Below are 18,959 nucleotides of genomic sequence, written 5' to 3'. Positions count from 1 at the left end.
TTGAAATGTTACACCCCATAATTAGGCACAATCTATTTGTATCTGTTACAAATTATATTATTATTAAACACAAAAAGATGCTTCACTCACAGGTGCCCTTCATTGACCTTCTTCCCTTCACCCCTCAGATGAGCGCCTCACTGCTGAGGAGATGGATGAGCAGAGGCGGCAGAATGTGGCCTATCAGTACCTGTGCCGGCTGGAGGAGGCCAAGCGGTGAGTGGGTCTGCAGAAGGGGCTTCCTTCTGGTTTCCCTTTGCTATACTGCCCTGCCCCCCACCAGGTGCCTACACCTAGTGCAAGTGCTAGGGGACTGAGCTCTATTCCATGAGAAAAGGAGAGTTGCCAACAACATCTTTTTTTTTTTTAAGCAAATCCGAAACAGTACATCCTCCAAGTCCTATGCCTACTTCAACATGTATCTCAAACACATGGACACTTGTTCTTGTAACCATAATGCTTGTTATAATACCCGACTAAAGTATCTGCAAATCCTTGGAAGATTGATTCCCAAGCCACTTCTATAATTTCCCTTTTGTCTACAAAAGAACATTTGTTTTTTCACTTGGCTTACTCAAATAAGTATCTTTTAAAAGTTTGTACATCGGGCTTGGTGGTGTAGCCTAGTGGCTAAGGTCCTCGCCTTGATCCCCTATGGCCGCTGGTTCTAATCCCGGCAGCTCCACTTCCTCTGTCTCTCCTCCTCTCAGTATATCTGACTTTGTAATAAAAATAAAATAAATCTTAACAAAAAAAAAAAGTTTGTACATCACACTTACCTCATAAGTCTTTAATTTGGATCAGTTAAACTCCCATTTTCCCACTTTATATGTCATTGATTTAAGAAACTGGATCATTTTTTTCTGTAGAACAGCCTACATTCTGACTTTATTTGCTTCCTGGTGTCATTCAACTGATTCCTCTATACCCCATATTTCTTATAAATGGATCTTGACTCTAAAGGCTCATTGAAATTCAGGTTCAACATTTTTGACAAGACTTCCTTGGTGGTGGTGTGTGTTTCATATCACATCTCCCAGGAGGAACATACTGTCTGCTCGTCCCATTTTTAGTAATACTAAAGCTGATCGCTGTTACAGCCCATTGGTGATTGCTGTAATATCCTCAGCTCACCAGTCCTTCTCTTGCCTTTGTTTGTTGGTGATCCTCACTGGAGAAAAATGATGATTTTCTGATTGTGTTATTTCTTCCACATTACTTACCCAATTTTTTTCCAAAGAGAACTTCCCCAGTAGGCATTTGGCATAGCAGTTAAGGTGCCCCTCGGGGTGCCCGTATCCCTTACTAGATTGCCGAAGTTTGCGTCTGGGCCCTGTTCCTGATTCAATTCTCCTGCTAGTGCACACTCTGGGAGGCAGTTTGGGTACCCTGAATTCAGCTCTTCCAGGACAGGAAGGATAAACACTTAACTATTTCCTTCTAATAAACTTTATATTATTAATGTTCTCCCCAGAAAAGCGGATAGGATGGAGCAGAGAGGAAATCAGGTTATCTATGACAAGGAAAGTATGACCATCTCTCTCTTTCGAAATGGATACTTTCTTGCCAACCACGTAGTTAGGGATGTTGGGGATGTTTCTTCATGCAAACCCCAGCATTGACAATAACTTCCACTGACACTCAAGGTGGTTTCAGGTGCATTAGCTCATTTGATCCTGGCAAATGCCTGCTACGGCAGTAAGTCCAGCTGGTTGCAAATTCAGTCTGCAGGCCACAGCTGAGGCTGAGGGAGGGGCAGTAAAGGAGGTAGTATGGAAAGTAGGCCTTCTCAGGCCTAGCGGCTAAAGTCCTCGCCTTGAACACGCCCCGGGATCCCATATGGGCTCCAGTTCTAATCCTGGCAGCTCTGCTTCCCATCCAGCTCCCTGCTTGTGGACTGGGAAAGCAGTCGAGGACGGCCCAAAGCTTTGGGACTCTTCCCCTGTGTGGGAGACCTGGAGGAGGTTCCTGGTTCCTGGCTTCGGATCGGTGCAGCAGCAGCTGTTGCGCTCACTTGGGGAGTGAATCATCGGACAGAAGATCTTCCTCTCTGTCTCTCCTCCTCTCTGTATATCTGACTTTGTAATAATAAATAAATAAATAAATCTTAAAAAAAAAAAAAAGAAATTGCAACAAGGACTCTAATCAGGGCATTCCAAGATGGAATGCAGACATCTCAAGATGCCTGCCCATTTTCTCTCCCTTTGTGCTGCTTCCCTCTGTCAGCCCAGGGGTTCTCTACTACTCTAATCATCATCAAAGTTATGTGATGAATCACATAGATCATTGGGCAGACATGACCTTTCTCTATCTGGCTTCTCAGAGAACAGTGTAGAAGGAGAGAAGTTGGGCCCAGCGTGGTGACCTAGTGGCTAAAGTCCTTGCCTTGAACGCGCTTGGATCCAATATGCCGGTTCTAGTCCTGGCATTCCCGCCTCTGACCCAGCTCCCTGCTTGTGGCCTGGGAAAGCAGTGGAGTACAGCCCAAAGCCTTGGGACCCTGCGCCGGTGTAGGAGACCTGGAAGAAGTTCCTGGCTCCTGGTTTCAGATCGGTGCAGCACTGGCCGTTGTGGTCACTTGGGGAATGAATCATCGGACGGAAAATCTTCCTTTCTGTCTCTCCTCCTCTCTGTATATCTGACTTTGTGATAAAAGTAAAATAAATCTTAACAAAAAAAAAAAAAAAAGGGAGAGAAGTGAGCAGACTGTGTCAGGCAATAGTGCAAGTGTCCACTGAAGCCTCACTGAGGACCGGCAGATTCTAGAACTGACTGGGGCAAGTGGGGTTGTGGGTTGACCAGTCTACAGGTGGGACAACTCGAGGGGAAAGTAGAAACAACCAGGCAATGGACAATGAAGAGAGTAGGGATTGGGCAGGGATAGAGGCAGGAGAGAGTTGGGGTGCTTAGGGGGCATGAGGGAGGGAAGGTTGGAAGAAAGCACCATGGCTGGCCGGAGTGGCTGAGAAGGTGTGCTTGTGCTCACAGCTGGATGGAGGCCTGCCTGAAGGAGGAGCTTCCTTCCCCCGTGGAGCTGGAGGAGAGCCTCCGCAATGGGGTGCTGCTGGCCAAGCTGGGCCACTGCTTCGCCCCCTCTGTGGTACCCCTGAAGAAGATCTATGATGTGGAGCAGCTGCGGTACCAGGTGAGGCACAGTGCATTTACCCTTTACCTGCTTCTTCTTTGCTGCGCCCCATCCCACCTCACAGCTGTGAGCTGGTGCGGGTCAGAAGGGAGTGGCCACATGACTCATTTCCCAGAACTGGGTGCCTCTGAAAGGGGCTGGCTGCATTTTCCTCCCATGAAACCGGTCAAGCAGAGTTTCCCACCCATAGCTTATGTCCAGAGGCCTGTGTGCTTGGCCACCTGAAGGTACTGCCCTTCCTTGGCCTTTTCTGTCCCAACCCTCTCTTTCCTACCCCTGTGCTACCCTTCCCAAATATTCAGCTTGTCCTGGGCTGGAAGGGTCCGCAAGGCAAGGTTCTCTGGTTCACCCCTGCCCTGCCCTGCCCTCTAGAATCTAAGCCGTGGTCCTGGCACTACCCGTTGGAGCCCGAAGAGCTGTGGATGGAAATGGATTTTCTTCTCTTTCCTTCCTTTGCAGGCAACTGGTTTGCATTTCCGTCACACAGACAACATCAACTTTTGGCTGTCTGCAATAGCCCACATTGGTCTGCCTTCGGTAACACTGGGCCGGGAGATGGGTGCTCACCTTTTGCACTCCCCCGCCGTACACACATGAGTTCCCTACACCAGCTAGCCCACATTGCCAGGTGTCTTCCAAGCTAATTTACTGTAGGGGAGCTGTATGTCTTTGAGCCAAGGAACCTGGTCTCTGATTCCTTCAATGGGTAAAAAGCAGGAGAGCTCTCCATGATCTGAGTTGTACTGTTCCTATTATACAATGGGGTCCCCAGGTCAAGTAGGAGATGGGCACATAGCAGTCAGCCACCTCCCACTGACTTCGCAGTGTGAAGTATGGGAATGCCACATTGTGGGAGACTGAGCTGGAAGTGTAGGGCCAAGCCCCCCAGTGGGTGCAAGGAGCATGTCCTTTCACTCTATTATCTTGGTTTCTCCTATGGACAATGGGGAGAGAAGCCTCTGCCCATCTGTGTCGAACAGGAGGAGGACATGAGGAATCAATGGTCAGTGTGAAATTTCCAAGTTGTAGAGAATTTTACAGTGTAAGGTGCAAAGGACTTTTAAGTGTAGGGTATCTTCTGTTTTGGTTTTCTAAACTATAGATGGAAACTGCAGGGTGAGGAGGCAAAAGTAAAGGAAGACACTGGTGGAAGCAAGAGTGTGTGCTAGGTAGATTTGGGGCACCTTTCAGAAATAAAGACTTATTGTACCCAGCATGATGGGTCAGTTAGCTAATCCTATCTTTACAAACACTGAGATATGGGCTCCAGTTCATGTCCCAGCTGCTCCATTTCCCATCCAGCTGCCGACTTGTGGCTTGGGGAAGCAGTGGAGGATGGCCCAAAGCCTTGAGACCCTGGGGGACCTAGAAGAAGTTCCTGGCTTTGGACCAGTTCAGCTCCAGCCATTGCCGCCATTTGGGGAGTGAACCAGCAGATGGAAGAGCTTTCTCTCTGTTCTCCATGTATATCTGCCTTTCAAATAAAAATAAATCTTAAATAAAATAAAAAAGTGTCACGCTTTTAAAAAATGGTTATTTACTTGAAAGAATAGCAGAATGAGAGAATCTGCCATCCTCTGATTCACTCTCCAAATAGCTGCATCAGCCATGGCTAAGCCCAGCTGAAGTCAGGAGCCAGGAACTCTATCCAGGTTTTCCTCATGGCAGGCAGGGGCCATGCACTTGAACCATCTTGTGCTGCCTGCCATATTAGCAGGGAGCTAAATTGGAAGTGGAACAGCCAGGACTTGAACTGGCAGTCCTGTATGAGATGCAGATGTTTCCAGTGGTGACTTGACCTGCATAGTGCCTACCCTGGGACTGGGGCATTTTATTCATATATATTTTTAAAAGATTTATTTATATATATTAGAAAGGCAGAATTACACAGAGATAAGGAGAGAGTGGGAGAGATCTTTCATCTGCTGGTTTACTCCTCAACAGCCACCCTGACCAGAGTTGGGCCAATCCTAAGCCAGGAACCAGGAACTTCTTTTAGGTCTCCCACATAGGTGCAGGGGCCCAAGGACTCGAGCCATTCTTTGCTGCTTTCTGAGGTCATAAGCAGAAAGCTGGATCAGAAGTGGAACAGCTGGGACAAGAACCATCACCCAAATGGGATGCTGGCACTACAGCAAAGGCTTAGCCTGATATATCACTATATGGCCAGCCCCAGCTAGGGCACTTTAAGCCTCCAGATTTGATAGTTTGTTATGAACTTAAGTGTACTAAAATGTACTGGGGTTAGGTCCTGCCACGGTCTCTAACTGGCATGGGAAGCAAAGCTTAGGGCGACTTAGTTCTGCTCCCCCCGCCCCAACTGATTACCAGCCTCCAGCTTGGGGGTAGGAGTGATATGTCTTGGGCCTTTGTGGTCCTTGGCAATGCAGGCCTCACTGGGCCCTGTGTAGGAGGATGACCAGCTTTCCAACCTATTCCCTTTCTGGTAAGAATTCACAATGTGGGCACAGGCTCTCTGTGAGATGGATGGGGTCAGGCTCCTACATTGTGCGTATCATCAGGAATTCCACCCATCAGGGAGCTGTGAGGCTGAGCCTTGGCTCACATGTCTCCAGTAGCTTTTTTTTTTTATCTTGGTCTAACTCTCCAAACGATGAGGGAGAGTGACCCCAAGCGAAGAGGGAGCACACACACCGCAGATGAGAGAGGCAGACCCTCTCTGTGGTGCTGCTTAGAAGTCCCCAGGGGCAGTAACTGGCTGATCTCCCCGCTAGACCTTCTTCCCTGAGACCACGGACATCTATGACAAGAAGAACATGCCCCGGGTGATCTACTGTATCCATGCCCTCAGGTGAGAGACTCCAGATGTTCCTCATCTGTGTTCCTTCATGGGTATAGCCAATAGCTGACAGCAATACAAACAGCAGGAAGGATGGGAGGTAGACCACAGGACAGCCCATGGCTGTATCTAGGTCTTCATGCATGTTTATAGGCATGCCTGTGTGTTGCCCATGTGGGTGAGTTGAAAGCACAAGCAGGGAGGGGTTTTCAGCTTGTGGCTGGGTTATAAAGGAATCTGAACAGCACCCAGCAAGGGTGTCCTGTACCAGCTACGTGGTGTGATTGGGGACAGCTCGTAGGTTCTCCTCCCAGCCAGTTGGCTAAATTATGGAAAGCAATGTCTTGTGTCTACCACACCTTCACATCCTGTGTCCTTTTGTGCCTCTGCTCAATGGGTGTCTGCTTGCTGGGCCTCTCCTGTCCCCTCTCTACCCAGTGAGCTGCTCCTGTGATGTGTCCTGCCCACAGCATCTGACTTAACCTGTAGCACTTGTCCTAGTTGAATGATGATGTTTGTCCCTGTGGATGGGAAGTGACTTGAGGGCAAGTGCTGAGTGGGCTTCATCTCTTGAGTGTTCATAAAATCTCCTTCAAATGCACTGTGGACAGAGTGTCAATGCGTACCTTCCAATACGCCTTCTATTATTTCCCAGTCTCTTCCTCTTCCGGCTGGGATTGGCCCCTCAGATCCAGGATCTGTACGGGAAAGTGAAATTCACAGGTAAGCCCTGCTCCTGCCCTGCAGCCACCAGCCTGGGTAGGGTTGTGGGGGCTGTGGGTCTGAGGAAGGGCACCCATGCTGTCGTTGCAGCTGAGGAACTCAGCAATATGGCCTCTGAACTGGCCAAATATGGCCTCCAGCTGCCAGCTTTCAGCAAGATCGGGGGCATCCTGGCCAATGAGCTCTCGGTGGATGAGGCTGCAGGTAGGGGCTCAGCTTCCAGGCTACTCCTGCTAGGACTACACTCGGTGAACATCTTCAGATGGACCCTGGCCACCTGTCACCCACGGGCAGGACCATCAGGCTAACTGGCAGGCCTGACCCCGAGGGTGTGAAAGGAGGTGATGTCAGGACAGTCTACAGCTGGTTGTGCTCTGCCAAACCGCCTGACCCGGTTCCTGTGCCCCCTCACAGTCCATGCTGCAGTTCTCGCCATCAATGAGGCGGTGGAGCGAGGTGTGGTTGAGGACACCCTGGCAGCCTTGCAGAATCCCAGCGCTCTTCTGGGGAATCTTCGAGAGCCTCTCGCAGCCATTTACCAGGAGCTGTTGGCCCAGGCCAAGGCAGAAAAGGCTACCAATGCCAGGAACCACGTAAGGAGGGATCTTGGAGCACAGCAGCTAAAAAAAATGGAATGGCCGGGCCTGTCTCAAGCAAAGCCCAGGATTCCTCTCTCTGCCGTCTCGAGATTCTGAAATTGTTTCTTGGAGAAACTAATTAATCAGTGGCTAAAGAAACAGAGGAATTTCAGAGATAGATGAGGGCTCAAAAGAGCTGACTAGAAAAGAGATTTAGGGTGAGGGGGGCATGGCTTGAATTTGGGAAGGCCTGAGCAAGGCTCTGAGATGTAGAACTAACTGCCCAAGATTGGATTGGGGATCCCAAAGGCTGCAACAGTTAGGGCCAAGGATGAGACCCCCACAGCTCCCTGAGAGTCCTGAGCAGGAGGTGACCCCTGTAAGAAGAAACAGGTGCAGAGAGGGAGGAAGAGGAGGAGGTTGAATCACATTTCCCCCAATGAAGTTTCTGCAGGATGACAGAGAAAGCCAGGACATCTACGACTTCTACCTCACACAGGCGGAAATCCAGGGCAACATCAACCATGTCAATGGTAAGAGACAGGCTGGCAGGGGAGGCTCAGCTGCTCTCTGAGTGAGTCCTTGCCTCATGGAGTTTGAGGATGGCTTCTCTCCGTCCCCACGTGGACTGACTCTTGGACCAAGATCAGAGGCCTTCTGGCCCTCGCTGTGCCGAGAAGTGGTCTCTGTCGCGGAGGCTTCTGTTTGCAAAGAGATCCACAGAGAGGACAAACGCCAAGTGATGAAACCCCACAGACACCCAGGGTGGGCTGCAGCTGGTTTGGGGAAACCCCCTTCTAAAGAAGGAGTGTGAAGTAGATGGGGGTGAGGGAGGTCAGGCAGCAGGGACTTTCCCTATTTGAATCAGGCTCCTGTGTTTCTCCTGGAAAGCGGAGAGACTGTGAGGAGAATGGGCCCAGGAACTCAGGCAGTAGCATGGGCGTGAGGGAAGGGGTGGGAATACTGGACTGGATGGTGGGTGGGGCCCGTCTCATGCCACCCCCTTGAATGTTGGTCCTTTTCAGTGCATGGGGCTCTGGAAGTCATCGATGATGCCCTGGAAAGACAGAACCCCGAGGCCCTGCTCCAGGCCCTTCAAGACCCTGCACTGGCCCTGAGAGGGCTGAGGAGGGACTTTGCTGACTGGTATCTGGAACAGCTGAGTGCAGACCGAGAGCAGAAAGCCCAGGTCAGGCCCTGTTCCCTGCCACCGTCTCTGTGTTACTGGGGGACCTGAGGGGACCTCCCACTCTAGGATATCCGGGATCATTTCTTTGTATTCAGTAAGCACTGATTGCATGCCCAAATGGCTACAATCAGCCCAAAACCTAGGGGCCAGCATTGATCAGCTTCTGTTCTCCGAGGGTCCCCCACTCTAACCAGTAGAGAGACAGGGGGTGGCCCAGTGGGCAAGGATGTACTCCCCTGTTGTTGATGGGCGGCTTCAGTTTAGCACTGTTGTTTTCAATGCTGCTTGATTTTTTTTTTTCCCTGACACTGTTGACGCATGTATTGTTTTGGTTATTTTAAATGCTTAATAAGTGAAAAAAAAAAAAGGGAAAAAATGTGTTAGTAGGCAAGAGTGGGCTAGTCCTAAGGGAGAAAGTGGAGTTGAGAGTGGGTGCCTGTGTGGACCTGAAGCTCTCTCCTCATCTGTCTTAGGAGCTGGGGCTGGTGGAGCTTCTGGAAAAAGAGGAGGTCCAGGCTGGCGTGGCTGCAGCCAACAAGAAGGGAGATCAAGAACAAGCCAGTAAGTCCCTGCTCGGCTGAGGCCTGTGGCCTGGGTGCCTCCCAGGCTCTGACAAGAGCATCCTGCCCCTCTGCCAGCTTCTGGCTTCTGGATGTGCCAGTGCAAACTGCTGCCCTATTTTCTCGCCTGGCAAGGGACTTTTCCCCTCTCGTAATCTGCCCTATTCCTGGCTGCCTGGAGGGACACGGCAGATAAGTTCATTAAGGCCTCCGAGATAATGACACTTCTGGACTGCACCAGGCCACAGCTCCTGGGGCAGGTTGCTTTCCTTCCAGGCAGCTCGCCGATAATTTTGACAGTTTCCACCTGCTTAGATCCCCTGGGCTTTTGAAGGGTAGTGATTTCCCAAGGGAGGGAGAAACTGACATTCTCTCAGTTTCCCTTGAAATATGCACAAATACAGCCCTTTCTTCAAAAAACAGCAGTTTGCCACCGTGGCAGGAGTGAAGTGGAGCACACAGGCAGAAGGTACCTGTCTGTGGACCTGGCCCAGTCTAATGGCTTGATTCACTCTCAGTCAACTTACCCTCAGGTTGGGAGGTTGCTCTGCCTTTGCCTAACAGATTTGAGACCTAGCCAGCTTGCGGTAGCCCCCAGGTTACTGCTGCCTAGCTGATCCCCTTATCAGCTCCTGTGGTTCCTGATTGTTACTGATCTGATCCTATCTTTGTTGTTGACCAGTATTCAAATCCTGATGGCCTCTTCCATTATTCATCCTATACCTCCTAGTTCCTTGGCCTGCCTGATAAGACCTTCCCAGAGTTCTTCCCCATCTTCTCTGCTCACCTGCAATGGGGCAGCGGAGCCTGGCTGCCAGTTCCTTAACCATGCTCCCAGTCTTTCCCACTCCTCTGCTTGTCCTACTTCCCCATGTTTACCTGTTGAAAGCAGGTGGCAACATCCTGAAAAACTGTCCCGAAGACTTGGTCCTGGGTGAAGGGTCTTCTAGCCAGAGCCCACCCACCCTGCACTGCTGTGGTGCTGTACAGAAGGAGGAAGGAGTATCTCCAGCATGGCCTTGCCAGCAGCACAGTGTGGGTGTTTGTGTCTTTATCCATTCACCTCCCACCTCTGGCCCTGAGATTGGATGCTCTTTGATGCTGATATGCCCCAGAGTGTAAAGTAAAACTATGCCCATGTACTGTAGCCTCTTTAAGAGCTTCCTCTTGCCCTTTGCAACCCAGAGGGCTGCCCGATGGAGCTGGCACCGCATCCTTCTGTGCCATCATCCAGGTGGGTCCCTGGAGCCCCTTGACTAACTTCATCTTTGTCAGGTTTCACAGCCACCTGTCAATCTTGTGCTCTGCACCTCAGGAATTCAGCTCTGCTGTGACAGCCACCCTGTGTTCCATGCTGAGCTGCACCTGACAAATGGCTTTTGCACCTGACAAATGGCTTCTCCTGGGGCCTCTTCTTAAAGTGCCTTTTCCTCCTGAACATTTAGAAACACATTTGGAAGCCAACAGAATATGTTTCAGGAAAAGCCTCATGGCCATCTTCCCTCCAAGTCTGGCTGAGCAGGGTTACCAAGATGGCACTGAAGGCTCAGCCCAGTGTGTGTCTTCTCTCTTCCCCTCCAGTGCTCCAGGCGGTGCGGCGGATCAACAAAGCCATCCAGAGGGGAGTGGCAGTTGACACAGTGCGAGAGCTGCTATGCCCTGAAGCCCAGCTGCCCCCCGTGTATCCCTCTGCCGCGGCTGTGTACCAGCAGGAGTTGGCATTACTCCAGCGGCAGCAGCAGGGGGTGAGCCTGGGGAGCATGGGGTCCCCCTGTGGGGTTCTAGGCCATGAAAGGCATCATGGCAGTTTGTCCAGAGCACCCTGTGAGGACAATCAGAGATGCAGGCAAGGGTATAGGGCAGGAGAAAGGGCATGCTTGGAAGAGTCACTGCCTTTGAGCACATACTGCCTTACTGACTCAGGCTTTAAGAAATCCCATAAGGGGGAGGAGGATTGTTTCTGTATTAAATATGGTGGAACTTAAACAGAGAGGTTAAGGAACTTGCTCAGCACAACTGTACCTAGCAGGGCTGGGTGGGAGCATGAAGCAGAATGTACTTGAAGCCCAGGCTGGTAACCACTCTGCTGCCCTATCTTCCCTGGGTGTAGGGTAGATAGCCTGAGAAGTCCGCTGGAGGAGTCAGAATATACCTGGAGGGCCAGATAGAGACTTTGTGAGATGAGAAGATGATGGGGGTAGAAGGCATCTTCAGACTGAGGCAGTGGGGGAACCAGAGAGGTGAGTCTAGGAAGACTTCCTGGAAAAGAGATCCATTTAGAAGAATCACCCACAGCAGACGTTCACAGAGCGGCCACTGTGGGCCTGCCCCTCGTGAAAGGCACAGTCTCTATACATGAATAATGCAGAATGAGGAAGATCAAAAAGAGGGACTAGGTTGGGGAACTTTAGAGCCGGACCATGAGTTCTGGTCCTTGAGCAAGTCATTTACCCTTTCAAGCCCTCAATGCCTTCATATGTTAAATGGGAACACTAGCATATCTAGCTCATGGGATTGTTTTTAAAATTATACCAGCTAATACATAGGGTAAGAGTTAATCATTGTTTTTTTTTTTTAAAGATTTATTTTATTTTTATTACAAAGTCAGATATACTGAGAGGAGGAGAGACAGAGAGGAAGTGGAGCTGCTGGGATTAGAACCAGTAGCCATATGGGATCAAGGCGAGGACCTTAGCCACTAGGCCACGCTGCCGAGCCCAATCATTGTTGTTACAACATCTATTTGGAGGAAGCAGGAAGGGTGCCCCTGATGGGGAACAGCACAAACCGTTTGAAGGTAGAGCTGGCAGGGCAATGGGGCCAGGGCATCTCAGTCATGCAGTGCTATGTGGAGGTGGCCTCTGCGTAGGGGAGGCTGCTGAGATTCTCGACGTGTAGCAAGCACTAGCAGAACTCCCTGGTGGAGAGCAGCTCTGGAATTAGATTGAAATCGCAGTACTGCTGTGGACCCATCTGTGAAATGGGCGTGTGAATGGTATCCGTTTACTGGTATGTCTGGAAAACTAAATGGGCCTGTGTGTGAAGCAGTTATTCTTGAGTGCATGGTCAGAATTCTGTGACTAACTGAGTGGATCTGGCACCTGGAGGATGGGACGTAACCTAGGGTTAGGGGGGTAGTGGTCCTCCAGACCCTTGTCCAGCCAGGCCTTATTTTGGGCATTGCCCTTCCCCTGTTGTAGGAGCTTGGCCAGGAGGAGCTCTTTGTGGCTGTGGAGATGCTGTCAGCCGTGGTTCTGATCAACCAGGCCCTGGAGGCTAAGGATGTCAGTGGCTTCTGGAACAGTCTGGAGAACCCTGCCACTGGCCTGGCTGAGATAGAAGGAGAAAATGCTCAACGGTGAGAAAGCTTTAGCCACCTATTGGGGGAATGAAGGCATGGAGGAGCGTGGCTAGGACCCTGAGTGAGTTCTGCTGGGAGACCCACCTGCTGCAAAAGGCCCCTTGTTTCTGGACCTGGGCCACACTCTGGGACTGTGGACAGTTTTCTTGGCCTATGTTTCCTCCTGGACGTGAGTGGGCTCCTGGTTGTTTCTGTGGACTCCATTGATTCATTCTGTTATACCATAGCTAGGGTTTGAGTGCCCAGCCACCCACCCTTGGGCCAGATGCTGTTCTAGGAGCCGAGAACAAAGCAGCAATGAGCAAAACTGCTCTCATTAAACTCACCTGTGAGGGGAGGGAAGTGAGGATGAGAAGAGAAGCAGGAGTGGTGGGAGGAAACAAAGAAGGTTGAAGTGGACAGAGGGTGGGGACACAACAGGGTCATTTCCTGCACACAGTGTGACAGAGGCCTCCTTGGGAAGGGGCTCACCTGAGAGATGCAACAGGCCTGCAGAGTTGCCTTGGGGCTGTCTGGAACAGAGAAAGAGGGGTGCTGGGCATGTTCAAAGGACACTAGTGTGGCCAAAAGGAGTTAGGAAAGGAGAGGAGGGGAGATGAGGCCACAGTAGCAGAGGCCAGATCATTTAGCCTCTGGCCTTTACTCAAAGTGATAAAGGAAGCCACAGGAGGGTGCCGAATAGGGAGGGTAGGGAGGCAAGCGACCTGACCTACTTTAATAGGAACCAACCTCGATGGCCCAAGGGGAGAACCTGCTAGACAGCTATTGAAGTAATCTAGGCACGGGAGCAGCAGAGCTGGCCTGGGGCAGGAACAGTGCAGGCTGTGGAAAAGAGTCGGATTTGGGATATGCTGTAAGAGAACTGACAGATGCATGGCAAATGGACTGTGAGAATGGGGAGAGAGTGTGGCCCGCAGGCTGAGCGGGGAAATCAAGAGGGCCAGATTTGCAGAGTATTCTTAGTCTCTCACACAGAGACCTCAGGAGGCTACTGAGTCCCATGAACAGATGCAGGGCTGCTTTGGGGAGTCACTGTCACGTGGTATTTGAAGGGGTGATCATATAGGCTTTGAGTCTGCAGAGAGATTCTGAAGACTGGGCTGCTGGGAACTTTGGAATTCAGGGAGGAGCCAGCAGAGGCAGCTCAGAGACAGCAGGCAGCAAGGTGAGAAGAGAACCAAGCATGCTGTCCCGAGACCACATCAGGACACAGGGCGCTCTTTCCCCGGCTTCTACTGAGGCTGCTCAGCTGCTTACCTTGTGCTCCCTGCCTCCCCACTGCCAGGTACTTTGATGCCCTGGTGAAGCTGCGACAGGAACGTGGAGAGGCTGGGGCTTTCCTGAGCTGGAATGACTTGCAGGCCATCGTGAGCCAGGTCAATGCCCAAGTTCAAGAAGAGAATGATCGTGAGTGCAGCCCAGGGCTGTGGGAAGATGGCCCAACTGCCTCTTGCCCCTTAGCTTTAAGTCTGGGGCTCGGCCCATCGGGTCTCTCTCTCTCTCTCTCTCAGAGGTCCTTGCCGTTAGCCTCATCAATGAGGCTCTGGACCAGGACAGTCCTGAGAAGACCCTGTCAGCCCTGCTGCTTCCCACAGCTGGTCTGGATGATGTGAGCCTCCCTGTGGCCCCTCGCTACCATCTACTCCTTGTGACAGCCAAAAGGCACAAGGCCCAGGTAAGTTTAGGGCTGGCTATACTGGTCTCCAGAGCAGAAGGAACAGCTCCTGTGGCAGGGGCAGCTGCGGCCAGCATGGAAGGTGGTGGTGAGCTCCAGCCTGATAGACCCAGTCCTCTCCAGGAGTAGAGGGCAAACAGGATTCCAGTCTGATGGAAGAAGATGAACCATTGCTGGAGCATTGGACAGAGTGTGTAAGAAGCATGAGGGAAGGAGCCAGGATGTCTGGGCTAGATTCCCTGCTCTCACACTGAGTGACCACTTGACCTTCAGTCGATCCCTTGATGCCTTTGGGCTCTGTTGATCCACTGATTGAATAGTGCAGAGAGTTCCTACTCCTGGTGTGTGCCTGACCCAACCATGGCTGTTATGAGCAGCTGGAGAGAGAATCAGTGGATGGAAGCTCTCTCTGTCTCTCCGTCTGTGTCTCTGCCTTTTGAATGAAATGAAAATAAGTGATTTTTTTTTTAGATTTATTTATTTTTATTGGAGAAACAGATTTACAGAGAGAAGGTGGCCCAAGTTCTTGGGCCCCTGCACCTACGCGGAACACCTGGAATAAGTTCCAGGCTTCTGGCTTTGCCATTTGGGAAGTAAACCAGCAGATGGAAGACTTCTCTCTTTCTTACCGCCCCCCCATTCTGTAATTCTGCCTTTCAAGTAAATAAATAAATGAGAAAAAATTTTTTAAAAAAGTGCTGTAGACCCTGTGGCCAGATGGAGTTGCTGCTTGGGTCAGCCTGGAGACAGAGCAGAAGAGAGCTTTCCTGGCCCATGGCGGCCAACACAAGACCTTGCTTCCCACAGCCAGCAGGGGCAGTAGAGAGTGCTTTTCCTATAGGTCTGTGCAGGCCTGCAGTTTGCTTTCCTGGGGCAGCTGGGCCTGGAGACCTGGAGCAGCCCTCCTAAGGTTCTCTATCTCTCTGTCTCTCTCTCTCAAACCATATTCTAGTTGACAGGGGATCCTGGAGCTGTGCTGTGGCTGGAGGAGATTCGCCAGGGAGTGGTCAGAGCTAATCAGGACACAAGCACAGCACAGAGAAGTAAATGGACTGGGCAGGGTCAGTGTGGGGAGAGGGGTGCCCCCCTAGTCGCCTCTCCCTCCCACTCCCTGCTCTGTGGACGGACAGACCAGAGTCAAAATGGGACCACAGCTGCATTTCCTGGCACCCAGAGAGGCAGGAAGTGCTCAGGAGGCGCGCGGGTGGTACATCTGTTGCCTGCTCCATGCCTTCCTGTGGGCTCCGTTCCTGCAGTGTGAACAAGTGCAACCCACAGCGGCCTAAATGCAAGCCATTTCTGTGTGGGTGCCCGAGCCTGAGTTCCCGCAGTCAGCCAGCTTTGGCTGGGAAAGGTTTAGTCTTACTGGTGAGAGGATGGGGGCTGGCAGAAGTTGAGGAAGATAAGCAGAGATGCCACTGTGCTGGTAGAGGTGCTGATGGGTCTGGCTGTTGGCAACTGCTGTCCATTGGTCTCCAGGCAAGGATACGATATGTGCTGCTCCTTTCCCTGTCTGTGTGCACCCTGGGGTGTTCTCCATGCCCTCCATCAGACGGAGTGGTTTTGTGTCCCCTTGAGTCCCTTCCCAGTGGAGAGGATGAGGCCTGGGGGAGGGACTCTGGGAAGTTCTGATGTCTCTGTCCTGATACCCCTGTCAGTGGCCCTTGGTGTAGCTGCCATCAATCAGGCCATTAAGGAAGGCAAGGCGGCCCAGACGGAGCGGGTGCTGAGGAATCCCTCTGTGGCCCTCCGCGGGCTAGTTCCTGACTGTGCCCATGGCTACCAGCGAGCCCTAGAAAGTGCCATGGCAAAGAAGCGGCGTCCAGGTAATGGCCCTGCCTGGCCCACGCATCTCTGCCTGCCCTGACCATCCCTTACCTCCTCCACACCTTCCGTTTTTGCCTGACTTTTGCTCAGGGGACACAGCTCTCTGGGTTCAGCATGACATGAAAGATGGCACCACCTACTACTTCCATCTGCAGACCTTCCAGGGGACCTGGGTGCGCCCTCACGACTGCCGCCTCAACACCGCCCACCTGAATCGGGAAGAGATCCAGGTTGGCCAGGCCTCTGCAAGGGCCAAAGTCTTGGAAGGGGGAGGTGGGTGGTGTCTACAGGGGAGGCTCCTACCCACTCTCTCTGCTGCCTCCACAGTCAGCCATCACCAAGGTCACTGCTGCCTACGACCGCCAGCAGCTCTGGAAGGCCAATGTGGGCTTTGTAATCCGGCTCCAGGCCCGCCTCCGTGGCTTTCTGGTTCGGCAGAAGTTTGCTGAGCACTCTCACTTTCTGAAGACCTGGCTCCCAGCTGTCATCAAGATCCAGGTGGGGTGGCTCTGGCTCTCTGAGTCTTCAGGCAGTCCACCCTGCTCCCTTCCTACTGAGTGTCCCTGAGGTGATCTTTCTGAACAGTGGTGGTGAAGAGCGTGGATTCTGGAGCCAGACCACCTCAGTTTTTTTTTTTAAAGATTTATTTATTTTTTTATCACAAAGTCAGATATACAGAGAGGAGGAGAGACAGAGAGGAAGATCTTCCCTCCAATGATTCACTCCCCAAGTGAGCCACAATGGTCGGTGCTATGCCGATCCAAAGCCAAGAACCAGGAACTTCTTCAAGGTCTCCAGGCGGGTGCAGGATCCCAAGGCTTTGGGCCACCCTCGACTGCTTTCCCAGGCCACAAGCAGGGAGCTGGATGAGAAGTGGAGCTGCTGGGATTAGAACCGGTGCCCATATGGGATGCCAGGGCGTTCAAAGCGAGGACTTTAGCCGCTAGGCCATGCTGCCAGGCCCAGAGCACCTCAGTTTAATCCCAGCTCAGCTGTCTGTTAGCTGTGTGACCTTGTCACACATCCTTCTCTCTCTGTCCCTCAGTTTCCTCATCTGAAAGATAAGGATGCAGACAGCAACCACCTTGTGGGTTGTTATGAGGAGTGATGTAATTGTAAGTGTTTATAAAAGGCCTGGCAGGTAGGTGAGAAGCTGGTCTGAGTGCTGGTCATTGTGACCATCATCATCTCCAGCAAGCATGAGAGCTGCTTTGTAGCTTCCACAGTGGATGGTAAAATAGAAGTTAGTGAGACCCTAGGATTTGGACCTGGGGAGGACTTTCTGACCACATCAGGAGTCATGAAGAGGTAACAGTGGCTGGAGTGTTCCTTAGAGAAGGAATACTCTTCTACCTTCTGTTACCAAGGAGCCCCACTGTCCTACCTTTCTTCTTTCAACCTGGAGGTGGTCCAGCAGAGACCTTGGAGACAGACCCACAAGTATCTAGGACATGAGGCCAGCTGGGAAGCTTGCCAGGTGCACTGTGCAAACCAGGTATAGTGAGCAGATGCGATATGGAGGGCCTTGTGGAGAAATTAGCAATGGGAAGTGGCTTGGTTTACTACGTATCTGTGAATGCCCCCAAAGCATGCCACACAGGTGAGTATGAGACCTGCAGGTGAGGGTTCCCTCTTACCCCTTGCAGGAGCTGGGGTGAAGCCCATGTTAGATGTTGTGTAGGCAGAGACAAAAAGACCCTAGGTAGACGTCCAGACGGAGACGGGCTGTGCTGCTGTCCAGCCCTGGATTGTGACTGAGGCCAGGTGGGTGGTGATTGAAAGCTCAGGCTTTGGAATCAGAGGCCAGAGCTTGCCTCTTACTCCTACTGCTTCTGGGCCAAATGACCTTGGGCGCCCTGCTTAAGCTCTTTGGCTGTACTCTATTTCCTTATTCATAACGATAGCACTTGCCTCCTAGGTGGATTGTGAGGATTAAGTAGGAAAATTGCACATGGCTCATAGTGTGGTTTGGGCTGCATTGTTGGTGGCCGTAATGAAGCATTACTTTCAAGGCATTGGTCCCAGAACTCCATACAGAATGATCGTGATTTGCATGTGGTGGTCTGAGTCACAGGGACTCTTCCCTCATGGGCCCAGACAGGAACTTGACATGGTCGTGAAAAAGCCATGCCAACGAGGGGGATGGCATGGAGTGAGAGGGGACACATGGATTCTGACTGGGTGCTGGGACACAGAGGTAGCTCAGAGCCCCGGACTGCTTGTCCTCCAGCCAAGGTAAGTGAGACTTAAGATGAGGCCGTACATGTGTGCCGAGACCTTCATCTCTTCTGAAAGGTGCAATACTGGCCAGAAAAGCCCAGCCAGGGCCTGTGTTCTGCCCACTCCAGACTGAACTGCCTTTTCAATAAGGGCCAGTTTCCCTTTCCTCCTCCAAGCTGCCCCACCCCTAGAGAGCCCAGAAGGAGGTTTTTCCCATCAGCCTCTTGGGCTGAAGAAGACTCCGTTGTCTGCTTCTCTCCTCTGGTTGCAGGCCCACTGGCGGGGTTACAGACAGCGCAAGAGCTACCAGCAGAGGCTGCAGTACCTAGAAGCAAACGTGGCTGCCGTCATCAAGGTAGTCCCTGTTGTTTACCAGGGTGCTGGGATCCTTTTCCCTCCTCCTGACCTATGAAGTTGGCTGAATTGGCTGGGTCTGAGTGTGGGCCTCTGGTTTGGAGCTCTAAGGTTGCTGTGTGTGTGTCTCCCAGATCCAGGCCTGGGCCCGGATGTGGGCAGCACGGAGGCAGTACCTGAAGCGGCTGCGCTACTTCCAGAACAATGTGAGTGTCACCTTGGACCCCTGCCACTAACCAAACTTTCCCTGTGAGAGCTGGGACAGCTGGCAGCCCTTTTTTCTGACATGTGTTTGTGGCAGGTGGATTCCATTGTGAAGATTCAGGCATTCTTCCGTGCCCGGAAAGCCCGGGATGACTACAGGATGCTGGGTGAGCCCCCTGGCCTGTCCCTCCCAAACTGATGGGGCAGAGAGGACCGCACAGGACCAGGCAGCTCTAGACAAGGTGTCCCTCCTGAAGCCGCTCAGCAGCTAAGGGCAAGGCAGTCGCAAAGGTGGACAGGAGTTGTGGCAGAAGTCCCCCTTG

General features: G+C 51.8%; 1 protein-coding gene across 1 annotated transcript in view; it reads left to right on the top strand.

Annotated features, from left to right (window-relative positions):
• Positions 1 to 18,959, top strand: part of IQGAP3 (IQ motif containing GTPase activating protein 3) — a 37,599-nt gene that overhangs the window by 3,880 nt on the left and 14,760 nt on the right. The window contains exons 2-22 of the mRNA XM_058660440.1: positions 129 to 216; positions 2,989 to 3,145; positions 3,605 to 3,682; positions 5,881 to 5,957; positions 6,601 to 6,668; positions 6,759 to 6,872; positions 7,083 to 7,261; positions 7,692 to 7,779; positions 8,272 to 8,435; positions 8,909 to 8,996; positions 10,577 to 10,740; positions 12,196 to 12,353; positions 13,642 to 13,763; positions 13,868 to 14,031; positions 14,984 to 15,074; positions 15,690 to 15,857; positions 15,949 to 16,088; positions 16,186 to 16,356; positions 18,350 to 18,433; positions 18,567 to 18,638; positions 18,734 to 18,803. Of these exons, the coding sequence (XP_058516423.1) occupies positions 129 to 216; positions 2,989 to 3,145; positions 3,605 to 3,682; positions 5,881 to 5,957; positions 6,601 to 6,668; positions 6,759 to 6,872; positions 7,083 to 7,261; positions 7,692 to 7,779; positions 8,272 to 8,435; positions 8,909 to 8,996; positions 10,577 to 10,740; positions 12,196 to 12,353; positions 13,642 to 13,763; positions 13,868 to 14,031; positions 14,984 to 15,074; positions 15,690 to 15,857; positions 15,949 to 16,088; positions 16,186 to 16,356; positions 18,350 to 18,433; positions 18,567 to 18,638; positions 18,734 to 18,803 (2,505 nt within the window). The remainder of the gene's footprint in view (positions 1 to 128; positions 217 to 2,988; positions 3,146 to 3,604; positions 3,683 to 5,880; positions 5,958 to 6,600; positions 6,669 to 6,758; positions 6,873 to 7,082; positions 7,262 to 7,691; positions 7,780 to 8,271; positions 8,436 to 8,908; positions 8,997 to 10,576; positions 10,741 to 12,195; positions 12,354 to 13,641; positions 13,764 to 13,867; positions 14,032 to 14,983; positions 15,075 to 15,689; positions 15,858 to 15,948; positions 16,089 to 16,185; positions 16,357 to 18,349; positions 18,434 to 18,566; positions 18,639 to 18,733; positions 18,804 to 18,959) is intronic.

Source organism: Ochotona princeps, chromosome 2 (genome assembly GCF_030435755.1).
Source record: "Ochotona princeps isolate mOchPri1 chromosome 2, mOchPri1.hap1, whole genome shotgun sequence".
In the NCBI taxonomy this organism is placed as follows: domain Eukaryota; kingdom Metazoa; phylum Chordata; class Mammalia; order Lagomorpha; family Ochotonidae; genus Ochotona; species Ochotona princeps.
The sequence above is the reverse complement of the archived record's forward strand: the minus strand, read 5'-3'. Positions and strand labels throughout refer to the sequence as shown.